Below are 13290 nucleotides of genomic sequence, written 5' to 3' on the forward strand. Positions count from 1 at the left end.
CAGCATCCTCCTTTGTAATAACTAAACTAGACTACTCAATATTACTCGGAGAAGAAAAAGCTCCTAAAATCATGGATTTATACATATCTCAAATTGTATTCGGAATGTCCTTGGACTTGGGAAATCAGTCTGGAAGTTCTGAAATTGTGTATTGTAGTATACTTTTATTTCTCAAATCTCTTGGCATGTCTTTCTCCAGTCAATACAGCTACAAAGAGGAAAGGAGAAAAGAAGTCTAAAGTGAATCAAAGGCTACCAGGGAATGATAGGTCTTGGGATCCATCAGATTACTAACCTCTGTTCCTATTCTCTTTCCTACAGCTCTTGTTCACCCTGACCCCCTTCCCCGAACCAATGACCTTGAGTAGAAGATACTTAAACACTATGGTACTGGAGACAAGCACAGGTTTTAAACCCAGAGAGACATGCTCCCAGTCATATTTCACCATTATAAGCATGTATTTTAGGGAAAGTTACCTAACCTCTCTGGGCTTTGTTTCCTATCTGCATGGTGGGACCGACAATATCAACCTCCCAGGCTCACTATGAGGAGTCAGCAATGCTATGGGCATAACATTCCCTGGCAGATGGAAAGCAAAAGTAGCTGTTCGTGCCTCCTCCCCCCTGCCCCCCTCATCCCCCCAAGACACACATCGCTCCTTAGGTCACTCTGAGGTCAACATCAGGTCATCCTTGATATGGACGTAGAGCTCCAGCTTTAACAGGATTCTTATTTGTAGAGTGAGTTCCCTGTTCCCAGGAGGTCCTGACTTTTAAGTGGGCTTCTCCTATAGTCCCTGATCCCATGTTCTAGTAAAAGGAACCTAACTATTCTTTCAGAATCTTCCAGGTATTACTTTCTGGATATACCCGCCATGTGTTAGTAAACCACTCAGCATCTGTCTGCATTTCTCCTCCAGATTTCCTTCCCCAGTGCTCTACTTACTTACTGGCCTACCAAATACATCTCATAGTATTATTGCCTCTTCTCTCCTAGTTTGCCTTAGAGTCAATGCCAGGAGTCCTAGGGTTCCTGTATGCATCAATCCTCATATGCAGTCTGTGTAAATACTCACAAAAGCTTGTGCAACTATTTCTGAATATACCACAATTCACTTGAAAGCACCAATCACTAAATTGATAGTTCGATTCTTCAGCCTTTTTTTGTCTTTCAATAGGTATAAATAGTACTATTATTATTGAATTATTATCAGGTTGGAGAGCCATGAAATACTTTGAAATTAAAAAAGACTTTTTACACACAGAAAAGTTGGATACCCCAGCTCTAGGTGACAGAAACAGGGTAGAAGAAGTACGGGAGGAGACATAACTTCAGGAACTTACGTTAAATCTGTTGTGAGCTCTATTCAGGCTCTGGAAAGTCCCGCTGACAATTCCAAAGCATTCTTAGGAGGTCCAGGCCTGGGATACTAACCTAAATCAAATGCCGTGAATGAACTCTAGTAAGAACTACAAGATTCCAGCCCCCAAATGAAGCAGCCTACAGAACTAGGAAAGTTTACCGCAGCTTCATCTCCATGTCACACCTCATGTGTTCATTTCTTTCTAGCACCAAATCCCAATATATTTACTATTGATGGCAGAGCGGGCTTCTTACAGATCTCTCAACTGTAAAATGGAATAAGATTCCTGACTTCATAGGGTCACTTTGAGGATTAAGTGAGACAAAAATCTGTGAAAGTGTACAATAAATATTAGTTGCCACTGAGCTGAACACCTCTCCTTTTCACCAGGCACCACACCCAAAATCTTCCTAATTTGTCACAAAGCAATGACATCATAAAGCCTTGAGCTCTTTTGCCCAGCTCTACTCCTTTCCTGTTGAGGTCCCATAGCCACCAATCATATCTAATGATGGACCATTAATATAGAGATCATTTTATTTGATTCATCTATTTCCATAGGAAGCTTTACATATTTGTGAATAATCAGGGAGCTGGCATGAATGAACCCAATGAAAATAGTTTACAAAATGATTGGTTCTTTCCTCTCCTTTGATCTACACATTGATTCAGTTACAAGCCCTATTGACTTGCCTCAAATGTCTCTCACATCTGTCCGTCCTCTCTGGGCCCATTGCCACCTCTCTAGATCATTATCTCTGTTACATCAGCAGCTGGTTTTCCTGCCTCTCTTCACCAATCTCAAATCCATCTTCACACTGCTACCAGATGTATCCATGAAATCCCATTGCTGAGTATGTCTTTTTCTAACAAGGAGGCAAAATCACCAGATAGACAGGAAAAGAGCACATGGTGGCTGGTGGTGAAGAAATTCATTTCCTTAAGAGGCCAGTTCTAAGGAATTTTGAAGTCTATAAGCAGGAGGGATAAGTGAGAATCACGTGAGAGACCCTTAAAAGTGATAAAATCCAAATACTCTAAAAACCTTTTGTAATCTGGTCTCACTTTACCTACACAACGCAATTTTCTGTAACCAACCTGAGTCTAATTGAAGATGTTTCACTCACCTGTGATATTCATTTCAGTTTATTACAATTGCCTATTGCCTGACATAAACCATGAGCTCCTCAAAGCTCGGTGCAACATCTCATTTATTTTGCATTCTAGGCAACTAGCACAGGGCCTGGCATGTACTAAGTGCTTGAAAACTGAATGGGCACAGCATGTTAGACTGAAAAAAAATGCTTAAGAAGCAATAAACTGAATCATGAAAAGTTTTCAGCGGGAAGTAAATTTGGAGTTGGGTCTTGACAGACTACTAGAAGTCTGCCCAATGGAGAAGGGAAGGAAATTCTGGGTAAAGAGGAAGGAATGTCCAAAGGCTCATCTGTTTCCTAGCCCTCAAGAGAGGATCCTTGGGTCTAAAGACTGTGTACTTCCAATACAGAATGTCAAAGGGCAAAGACAGGCAATATGAACTGCCTCTGCAGATCCATGACCACATTTGACTATTTTTATTCCAAAAACAAAAAAAAACAGATTCTTACACAGGGTACAGTTACTGTCTATAAATAAGAGGGACTAACTTTCCTGAAATTCAAATTGGTATGTCTCTAAGCTTGAGCTGCCTAGATTTGTCATTATGGATTTCTAAGGCATAGCTGTAAAAAAAAAAAAAAAATGAATGAAAAAAAGAACACAATGTGCTTATTCAAATACATATGTAAAACTCAATTAAATAAACCAGCTTCCTCTAATGTTGTCTTATTTGAAGCAAAAACTTCCCCTAGGTTCCCAAAGTGCTACCCCTGGGTTTGGGTAAATGAGCCCTACACATAACAAGCCCCCAGGTACCTGCTGTTTGCATCTTCCTTGCCCCAGGATGGTTCTCAGAGTGTCTTCAGGGAATGACCACCTAGAAGCCCAACTGGCTGACGCTTGGAGAGCATCTTCTCTGCCTTCAAAGACTTTTCCACACACAGTGGCTTGCTGAGAATGCCTATGATTCCCAAGGCTGACCAGTGGGTTTTTTTTTTTTTTTTTTTTGCTACAGTGTGTTTATCTACTGCCTGCTTGGCCTCAGCCCCTGTCACAGGCCCTCTTGGTCACCTTGCTCTTCCCTGCATCTGCACATTGTGGCCAACGGAGACCAACATCTCAATCTTTACTCCTTGACCTTTTCCCACCCAGCTTGCCTGTTGTTCCTTAGTACTAGGCAGAATCATATAAGTGCTCTTTAGTAAAGGGAATAAAACAGGACTTGTTGAAATGGGCTGACTTTGATTTACTGTAGTATAACAGTTCTTATCACAGCTGGGGAGGCCTTCATAAGGATATTTGCTATTCCTTGCCTTGCTTTCCTTTGAAGAATTATAGGCTTCCAATGGTAGAGGATGCTAACTAGGTCATAATAGCTATTCTTCTACCTCAAAACAGACAGACTTCAGCCAGATCAGATGACATTCTAGCCCAGTGTGTCTCAAGAGAAACTCTATTGGTATTTGGAATAGGACAATTCTTCCTTGGGTCGGACTGTCACATGTATTGCAGGACATTTAGCATCATTAATTGCCAGTAGTAACTGTGCCTATCATTATAACAATCAAAAGCTCTGCAAAGCATTTCTGATATCACTGTAAAGGTGCCATACTACCCATGGCTGGACTACTGCCTACTTTATACTCAGAAGCCTCACAGAAGATAAACGTCTTTAGACACATATTTTAGTGTCAGATAATTTTCGTTATTAGGAAATATTCTCTATTGCAGCTTTACTCCCTTTTAGCATTCTTAGTGTAAATGATTAACAGCTGGTCATCAACTTCTTTTAAATAGATTTTTATAAACTTGAAGAAAATGTCCATGCCTACTAACCTTCATCACTGATGTGATTTACTTTATGCAAAAAATCTCTTTCTGAATATGAATAAGCAAATCAGAACATAATTTAAATACCCTACAGGAGCTTACTGTTTAAAGAGACAAAAATGTGAAAAATTACATAAATTGGACTGATTCCCATCCTTCAACAAAATGATATATCTTTAGTGTAGTTCTTTTTTTTTTTTTTTTATATTCAGGGTCTGCTTTTGCTTTGGGTGAGGGACACTTGAATTTGCTGCATCTTTCCTGATATAATTGCTTATGTCTGCAGAGTAGGTGTATGCCTACTCACAAAGTTGTATTGACTGTAAATTTGCCTTCTAGTTTAGGGAAGGTGAAGATCTAGCCCAGTTTATAACATGCGTTAATCAGTGCTGTGAACTCTCAGCAGATTTCCATCATTCAGACAGCAGTGGGGAGAGCTTGGTGGTTGGTTACGATTTGCCTTTTCTTTCTTGAAAACAAGATGAACCTTTCTGCGTCTACTTTGCTTTTTACTTCTTAAAGGATGTGCAAGGAGGATTCACACTCTTGAAGGAAAAGTCTCTAGTTCGTCCCTCAACAAGTCATTTTCAAGCATCTAATTCGTGCATCATCCTGAGCTAGTGAGATATGAAAAGATGTAAAAGGTATTATTAGGTCTCTGAGTGTTTGTGTGAGGAGAAGCAGGAATGAGAGGTATAAAATAACCCAAATAAATGTGAGAACATCAGAGTATAAAATAATTCTGTGGAAGACTGAAAACTTGCATTGGTCTCTAAACCATGGGGAAGAATTAAATAAGAGAAAAGGAGAAAGGCCATTCCAGATGTCAGGAAGGAAGAGTAGGAGTGAAGTAGAAACATGTATAGTTATACAGTGAGAATAAAGAGACTATATGATTCTGGGATGCGTAGGAAATTGTAATAGATGGCCACAGAGTGAAAACATTTTAAGTAAAGCTAAATAAACTCAGGGATTAATCTGAAACCACCAGGACGTGTATCTCCGGATTTATATGTGAGAACTAAGTTCAATCAATTTCAGAAATGTGCTTAAACTGCTTTAATGAAACCATGTCACTTTCATTCTTCTACATTTCGGATTTGGTGACCACTCAGTGAAGAGAGAGAACTACACTCTTATCACTGAGTTTATTTTACAAGGTTTCTCCAGCTTCCATGAGCACTAGCTCATCCTTTTCATGGTGTTTCTTGTACTATATATCTCAACCCTAACAGGTAACGTAATCATTGTAACCATCATTTGAATTGATTGTCATCTTCACACACCCATGTACTTCTTCCTTAACGTGCCGTCCACTTCAGAGACTACATATGTATTGGTCATTCTCCCAAGGATGCTCTCCAGCCTCTTAGGTATGGGTCAGTCCACATTAACAGCAGGTCGTGCCACACGGATGTTCTTTTCCATAACCTCTGGCATCACTCACTGCTTCCTGCTCACAGAAATGAGATATGACTGCCTTGTGGTCATCTGCAACCCCCTGAGATACACGGTGACTATGAACAAAAGGGTGTGTGCTCATCTGGTGTTGGGGACTTTCATCATTGGGCTGATTGTGGCAATGATACAGGTGACATCTGTATTCAAGCTGCCCTTCTGTGCTACAAGGTGGCCCACATCTGACCTGTGATGAAGCTCTCCTGCATTGACACCACTGTCAATGAGATCTTTGCTTTGATCATCAGTGTTTGGTGCTTATACTTATGGGCCTGTTTTTCATCTCTTATGTTCTTATCATCTCCACCATCCTGCAGATTGCTTCAGCTCAGGGCCAGAAAAAAGGCCTTTTCCATCTGTGCCTCCCGCTTCACTGGGGTCATTGTCCACTATGGCTGTGCCTCCACTGCCTACCTCAAGCCCAAGTCAGAGATCAAGGCCAGATGATCTCTGTGACTTACACAGTCATCACCTCCCTACTGAACCCTGTAGTGTACGCCCTGAGGAACAAAGAGGTCAAGGATGCCCTGTGCAGGGCTATTGGTAAGAAGCTTTCTTGACAATTAGGGGAGAGTTCCCCTGAGGCTCTTACCATCCAATCTAGGCAGGAAGATGAGGAATAGAGTCATATGCCCTTGGCTCCTAGAGATCTGCCCTTCAGGTAGGATGCAAAAAAGAGAAATAGTAGCATCATACAACTAAGAGTCTGAAGCTTTCAATAAAGGTCTTCTATGAAGCATCAGCCCTATTTCTATGGATAAATAGACAAACATGGATAAGATATGTCTGAAGAAAAGGTCAGGAAGCAGTGTGGGCCAAGGATGTTTTACTGACCTTTTGGTTTCCTTGTGAATGTCCACCTAATGAAGACAGTAGAGTGCCCCTTTGAGAAAACAAACTCCGGGGTACACTTTAAATTTTTTCCTACATGCCTTTCTTCCTATTTAAGATCATGAAGGTCTCTCAAACTAGAATCCCTACTGGAATTTGTTTACATACGACATATCGAGGTTAAGTCACTGCGTGGACAGGGAGGGTGGCTCAGGATGAGATAGCCCAGGGGAAACAGATTTTCTCTCCTGTCTGTTTTTATTCACCCCAGGCTCTAGCAAGACTTCTTTTTAAAGACAGTGATCACAAAGATTTCAATTAAAGATCCTGGCAATGCAAGATCATGTCAGTCATAACGACAAGTGTGTTGGGGGCACATTCCACGATCCTCCTGGGTCAGTTCAACAGTTGTTAATTCATAAAGTATATAATGAGCAGAAGCAATGAACTAGGCTTTGTGCTGGATCCTGGTGAAATAAAGATGAAAAAGCCTGGCTCCAGGAAGCTAAAAGTCTAGTGACAAAGAAAGACATTTAAAAATGTGGTTTCAATGCTTTATGATAAGTGTTATATACAAAAGATTAAAAGAGAACTGAGAGAGAGACTCTGTTGGAGATATCAGGGAAGTCTTCAGAGAGGAAGTGATCTGTGATCTGGACTGGTTTTTTTTTTTTTTTTTTTTTTTTGTCTTTTTCGTGACCGGCACTCAGCCAGTGAGTGCACCGGCCAGTCCTATATAGGATCCGAACCCGGCGGCGGGAGCGTCGCCGTGCTCCCAGCACTGCACTCTCCCGAGTGCGCCACGGGCTCGGCCCTGGACTGGTTTTAAAACACTGATGAGAGATTGTCTGACAGACAAGATGGGGAAAAAGAATTCCAAAGAAAAGAAACAATACAGCTACAGGTATGAAAGCAAGAGGAGTGTGCAGGGAAAGAAAAAAGATTCTGTGCATTCACTCTAGATCATGAGGGGAGAAATGGAAGGAGATTCAGAAGAGTAGGTTAGGGTCAGATTGTGAAAATCTTGTATGCCAAACTAAGGAAATTTGGCTTTAACTTTTAGACAATGGGAATCACCCAGGACTCAGACAAACCAGGATTCAGATTATGAGGCATCTATGTGAATACTTGACCACATTTAGTCCTTAGTTCCCCTGAGACATCTAAAAAGCTGTATGGAGCTATAGACTCCAAGCCAAGAAAATCATGGGAAAAAGGGAATGTGACTAAGATATTTGGAGGAAATACACAGAAATAATTATGTACTTAAATCGAAGTTGAATCAGATAGTCAGAAAGAGCATGGAAGAGAGGCTGACCAAGGTGTATCGGGTAGATTTGGGCTTTAAGGTGCAGATAAGCACTCAGTGATGGAAAACAAGGACTTGCTGTCAAGTGAGTGACTAGGCAGGACCTAAGACCTGGAGGCACCACAACCCCAGGACAAACCTTTCATTAGAACTAATGGGTGGACCTATTAATCAGAAAAGCCTTCAAAAGAAGATACAGAGACCCAAAGGGCACATGTGTCTGCACTCCAGACCATAACAGAACTGCCTGGCCCTCTCTCAGAATTAGCAGAGGCAATGGAAAAAATAAAACCATACCTAAAGTTCTACAAGAACATAAGATAGCCAAAAGTAATTAAGAAAAATTGTTAACTGGCAAAGAAAAAACTGAATAATTAAATGCAAAGCATTGCAGGCCAAGATTTCGACAACCATTTGATAAACATTCATGTAATCTTTACTATATGCCAGATTCTATGCTAGACAGAAAATGTCAAAATAAACTTTGTGCTATCCCCTGAATAAAGGAGTTCCCAGTCTTGCAGGGGAGACAGGCTTATGAAGAATTCACCATAATGCGATATGGTAGAGAAGTGGACAAAGCATGATTACTATTTAACGAAAAAGATGTAAACGTTTCTCCTGATCTGTATAAAGCTAAATCTCATCAAGCCGAGAATGGCTTTGCATGCTGGAGTTCAGTGAAATAAATGCCTGTTATCTGGACAATAAGGCTGCTTTAACCCACGTGTGAGGCCATCGCCTAGGCCAAGGGCTATGTGGCCCCGATGGGCATCACTCAGAACACTTTATCACCATAGCCTTCTAGAACAAGTATCATCCACATTTTTCAGAAACCTTGTTAGAACAGAATATCCTAACAGTCAGACATTATGGAATCAAATATTTTCAACATCCCGTCTCACCCCATCAAGGAAGTGACTTAAAACTTTTTCTCTCCTGCTGAACAACAGTTCCAGCCCCTCACAGAATATTTGGCTGGATCAAGAGGAATACCCTCCCTTCCTTGGGATTATTTTGGTTACTACTCATCTTCAGTTTCACTTCACAGTAAACACCTCTTCCATACTGTGGCCCCTTTCCCCTTGAGAAGGCCCATTCCTAACCATTATCTCACTAGGTCCTCTGAACAATCCAGAGGGAGGCAGGGATAAGGCTCTCCATTATACAGACAGTAATAGTAAGATAGAAACAGGGGTGAAGGCAGAACTTGATTTTTTACTAGTTGACTGGCATTTTCTGTCTACCCAGAGTATACCATCACTCAAGAGTAACTCACAGTTCAAACAATAATGTAGTAGAGAACTCAAGCTAAGCAAAATTCAATTCTCCAGGGCTCAAACTTCCCCAATAAAATGAAACCTCATTCCCAAGCCTCATTCGAGAGAGGGAAATCTGGATCCTGTATGGAAGGACCACCTGGGATTCTCACTCTAGCCAGTGGAGACCTGAGAGGAAGAGCATCTCCAGCACAGCTCAAGCTGGAAAGTCCTATTCTCGAATCACCAGCTAAGATTTTAGGGGACATGAATATCCACCTTATCCAATGTTAAAGCAAATTGTAGAAAAGCATTTAGAGTTCCACAAGCAAACCTGGCCCTTACTTAAATGGATTTAAGAACTCAGTAGAGACCGAGTTGTGTTACATCCAGTATCAGGTGCTGGGAATACAGTGGTGAATTAGGCTAAGTGCCTGGCCTCTGGACAGGGAGATAGACATATGTATATATACACATTATGCTAATTTTGGCAGACTAATAAATGCTTAACTAGAGCTTCAAATGACAGTGGGAACATAGAAGAAGGAAATATTTAGTTCCAATTAATGTGTTTAAATTATAAGTAAAGGAAAACACATCTATCCTCAATCATATATCAAACCCTACTAATAACAGAAGGTGAGACCATGCACTAGAGAGATTTGAGGTCTCTATGGTGGTCCATGACTCTTCTTTGGAAGAAAGCCTCCAGCAACTATTATTTCCACAGGAGCCACCTTATATTTCAGAAAGCATGAGCACCTCACACACTGCCAGTAAAGGTGAGGTCAGGATGTGTCAAACGCCTTTGCAATATTCCTTTGGGGCACCTTCTCCCTCTTCTTCTAAGGCCCATAGACATATATTTCTGAGATATATGTAAGCCCAAAGGGAAACCTATATACCTGGAGGGGACACAATGCAAATAATCCAGTACCCCTGAACTAAGATGGTGGCTGATGATTCAACTACAAAAACCTCATGAAATCGAGTCAGGAAACTTAAGTGACTCCACTACGAAAAGAGAGCTAGTAAGTGAGAGAGCCAAGGCTTGACTCCAGCCTACTGACTTCAAGTCTTCCCATTCCTTATGTTGCAGCTACAATGTGGGACTGGTAAAAATGAGCTCCTACCCGAATTCCACACTGGGAACCCAGCATTCACAAAAAGAAAACTCTCCTTTAAGGAAAGTAGATTTGGCCAAGTATATAGAAAGCTCTGCCCAATAGGATTAGGAAAATAGAGGAAGGATATTTGTTTTTCTTTGATGATGGAATTGAGTTTCTTACCAAAGACTAGAAAGTGGATGTTGTGGTTTCTAGATGTCACCCTAAAAGCTTCCATGGATCCTCAAGGTAGCTGCAGGATAGACTGTACTCTAACCAGAGTCTGGACTTTCTTCCTGTCTGCTCATTCTCCGTTTCCAGGCCATCTCGTTTTTTCCTCATTCACTTCTGGACCTTCAGCCTCAACAACTCTCTCACTCTTGCCCTGGAAATGAACTTACTGTAGGCCCTTATGGCCCATGGATCCATAATGCAATGTATTAGCAGCATCAGCATAGTTTATCAACTTCTTTTATTTGATCCTCACCATAGGCCTGTGATATCAGCAGAGGCAATATCATTTGTACTTTATCTGTTAGGAGACTGTGGCTCAGAGGAGATAGGTAGCCTCTGGTAGATAATCAGCTAGTGATTGTCAGAATTTAAACCCTGTTAGTTGCCCCAAATTCACCCTCTTGCATTGTTCTTTTCTTGACTGATGTCACTTTCATATATTTTGTAGAAACTGAGGTTTAGCTCTAGCATACCTCCAACCTGATAAGCCAACCCTTCTGGATTTAAATAGTTTCTGCTTTCCTTGGCAATGACAGTAGGCATGTCCCCAGGCAGCTGTGTTGTTCCACTACAGTGGCTCAGTGAAAGGGGAGATTTTTCCTGTCCCAGCTTGCCTAAATATAAGGGCTCCCTTTTCCACCCTGCTCCGACTTTCTGCTAATCTTCTTCTTCTACAGCCTCTTCTATCCTAGAGGCCTCACGGTTGCCTTTGATCTTTTATGAGGGACGTCTACACAGGTGTTTTGGATGGGAGAATTGCTAAGCCATTATTGATCAATGAGCTCCCAGCTGAATGTTGTCAATAAACCTAATTAATCAGCAACAGAAAGGACATCTAGCTTTGCAACTTGCTTTCTAACTCTCAGGAGCCTCCCTACATTGCTCAGACAAGACTGGTCAGTGTTTCATTGCTAATTTCATTCCTGTACGGTTCCTCCCTTTGACCTTGACCAACCCAAAGAGATTTCTCTAGCTTAGGAAATTAGAAAATATGCTAGGTCTGGATGCAAATCTTTCTATCTCATACCTTTTAGAACTTAAAAGTGAAGGATTTTCCACTTTTATATCTGTAGTACTTTAACAGTCACATTATTCAGCTTTTGGAGGAAGAGTGGTGCTCTTGTGGCCTCTTCTTGAATTTGCTGACGATTTCAAATACTTATTTGGGGAGAGAAGAGGAGCTGCACTTTTCGCCACCGGCACTTAAATTTTCCATCTTTTATTAAGCAGGGAGAGTTGGAGAGGCTGCCTCGTTTACAGGCAACAGCTTTGAAGTATGGAGCAGGAAAAGAACTGTTTCTTAGCTGCAAAAGCGAGTTTCTAAACAGGGAACACGGCGCCAGGGCTGCTGTTGAAGCAGCCAGGATCCCGGAGGCCGGGGCCACGCTGAAGGCGGCCAGCTGCCCTATTCAGGATTCAAGGTTTCAGGCCGGCATAAAAGAAGATTACTGGGAGCACCCGAGCCGCGTCGCGGACCGACTGAGCAGCCTGAGGCGGCAGCGGCCCAGAACGGGGAGGGAGCCGCCAACCTGGCACAGCCCTGTGAGTGACCCCCGACCCAGCCCTGCTCGGGGTGCAGATGCCCGCCCAGCTTCCGCCTGCCCCACTGGGCCACTGACCGCCCCCGGGGCTGCCTCCATTTTCTCATGTGGTGGCAGCTCCGGCCCTGCTCAGCCAAGCCTGTGCTCCTTGCCCAGCTCGCCTCCTCACTGAGCCTTCCCACCTGCTTGCCCCCGCGCGGGGCTTCCCGGGGCCTGCGGGCGGCATCCCATCCCACTCCCTCCACGGTTCTCTGACGGGGCTGGTGGCGTGGGGCATCCCTGACCAGCGTCGGGAGGGAAAGGAAGTATGAGCTGGGCCGACTGTCACTCCACTGCACCCTGGGCTCCGGCCCCTGGTAAACTTCCTGTTACTGGAAGGCAGATACCATCTCTGTGGCCACCAATTCGGAAAAATAACTAACCGATTTCTGGTTAGGAATAGTGTGGTTGGAGAGTTCCCAAGTCCGCTTGAACCTGCCAGAGAGCTGACTGTGGGCGGGCACCGAACTTGGTCCACGCCGGGGGGGATAGAAAAGTGAACCATGTGCTGCGGGCTCCTCCCCCGAGGAGCTCACGCTCTGGTGTGGGAGATAAGACAAGTACACAAATAACCGCAATACCAGGAGGAAGGTGAAAAGTCCCTAGAAAGATCTACACAGTGCTACAAAGGCACCCAGAGCGACCGGTCGTCTGTGCCTAGCAGAAACCTGGTAGACTTCCCGGGTGAGGCTGTGCCGAGCAGGGTCTTGAAGGCCTAGCTGATAGACGAGGGTTGCAGAAGACACGTCCCAGCCCAGCCCAGTGCGCACAGAGTGCGGAGACGTCTGGCTAGGGAGGCGGAGACACGACAGAAACCACAAACCCTGTGGGGTCGCCACTGCACGATCCAACAGCCCGGGCCAGAGCGCAAGGAACAGGGAGAAGTCCTGCACGGGAAGTGAAAGCTCAGCAGAGACCACACACCCTGCGGTACCGCCCCGTTATCAAGCAGCCCAGAAGAGTCCAAGCTGACCAGAGAGGTGGCTCTCTGGAGAGGCCCAAGACCCGAGGCAACCACACACACAAGGCACTAGAGGCCAACTGAGCAGTCACAGAGGTAGCCATACCAAATTGGCAACCACAGCAACATCTTAGTTAGTCAATAGTCTCAAACCGGTGGACTGTGAAACCCCTTGCCACAATGAATAAACATCAAAAAAAGATACCAGAAATACAAAAAATCAAGAAAGTACACCACCAAAAGTTAATAAATCTCAAACT

At 43.2% G+C, this 13290-nt stretch overlaps 1 protein-coding gene across 1 annotated transcript in view; it reads left to right on the forward strand.

The window, feature by feature from the left end:
* Positions 1–3246: 3246 nt before the first annotated feature.
* LOC134384344 (olfactory receptor 10J4-like) overlaps positions 3247–13290 on the forward strand; it is a 44923-nt gene continuing 34879 nt past the window's right edge. The window contains 2 exon segments of the mRNA XM_063105879.1: positions 3247–3274; positions 5408–5921. Of these exon segments, the coding sequence (XP_062961949.1) occupies positions 3247–3274; positions 5408–5921 (542 nt within the window).

Source organism: Cynocephalus volans, chromosome 8 (genome assembly GCF_027409185.1).
Source record: "Cynocephalus volans isolate mCynVol1 chromosome 8, mCynVol1.pri, whole genome shotgun sequence".
In the NCBI taxonomy this organism is placed as follows: Eukaryota; Metazoa; Chordata; class Mammalia; order Dermoptera; family Cynocephalidae; genus Cynocephalus; species Cynocephalus volans.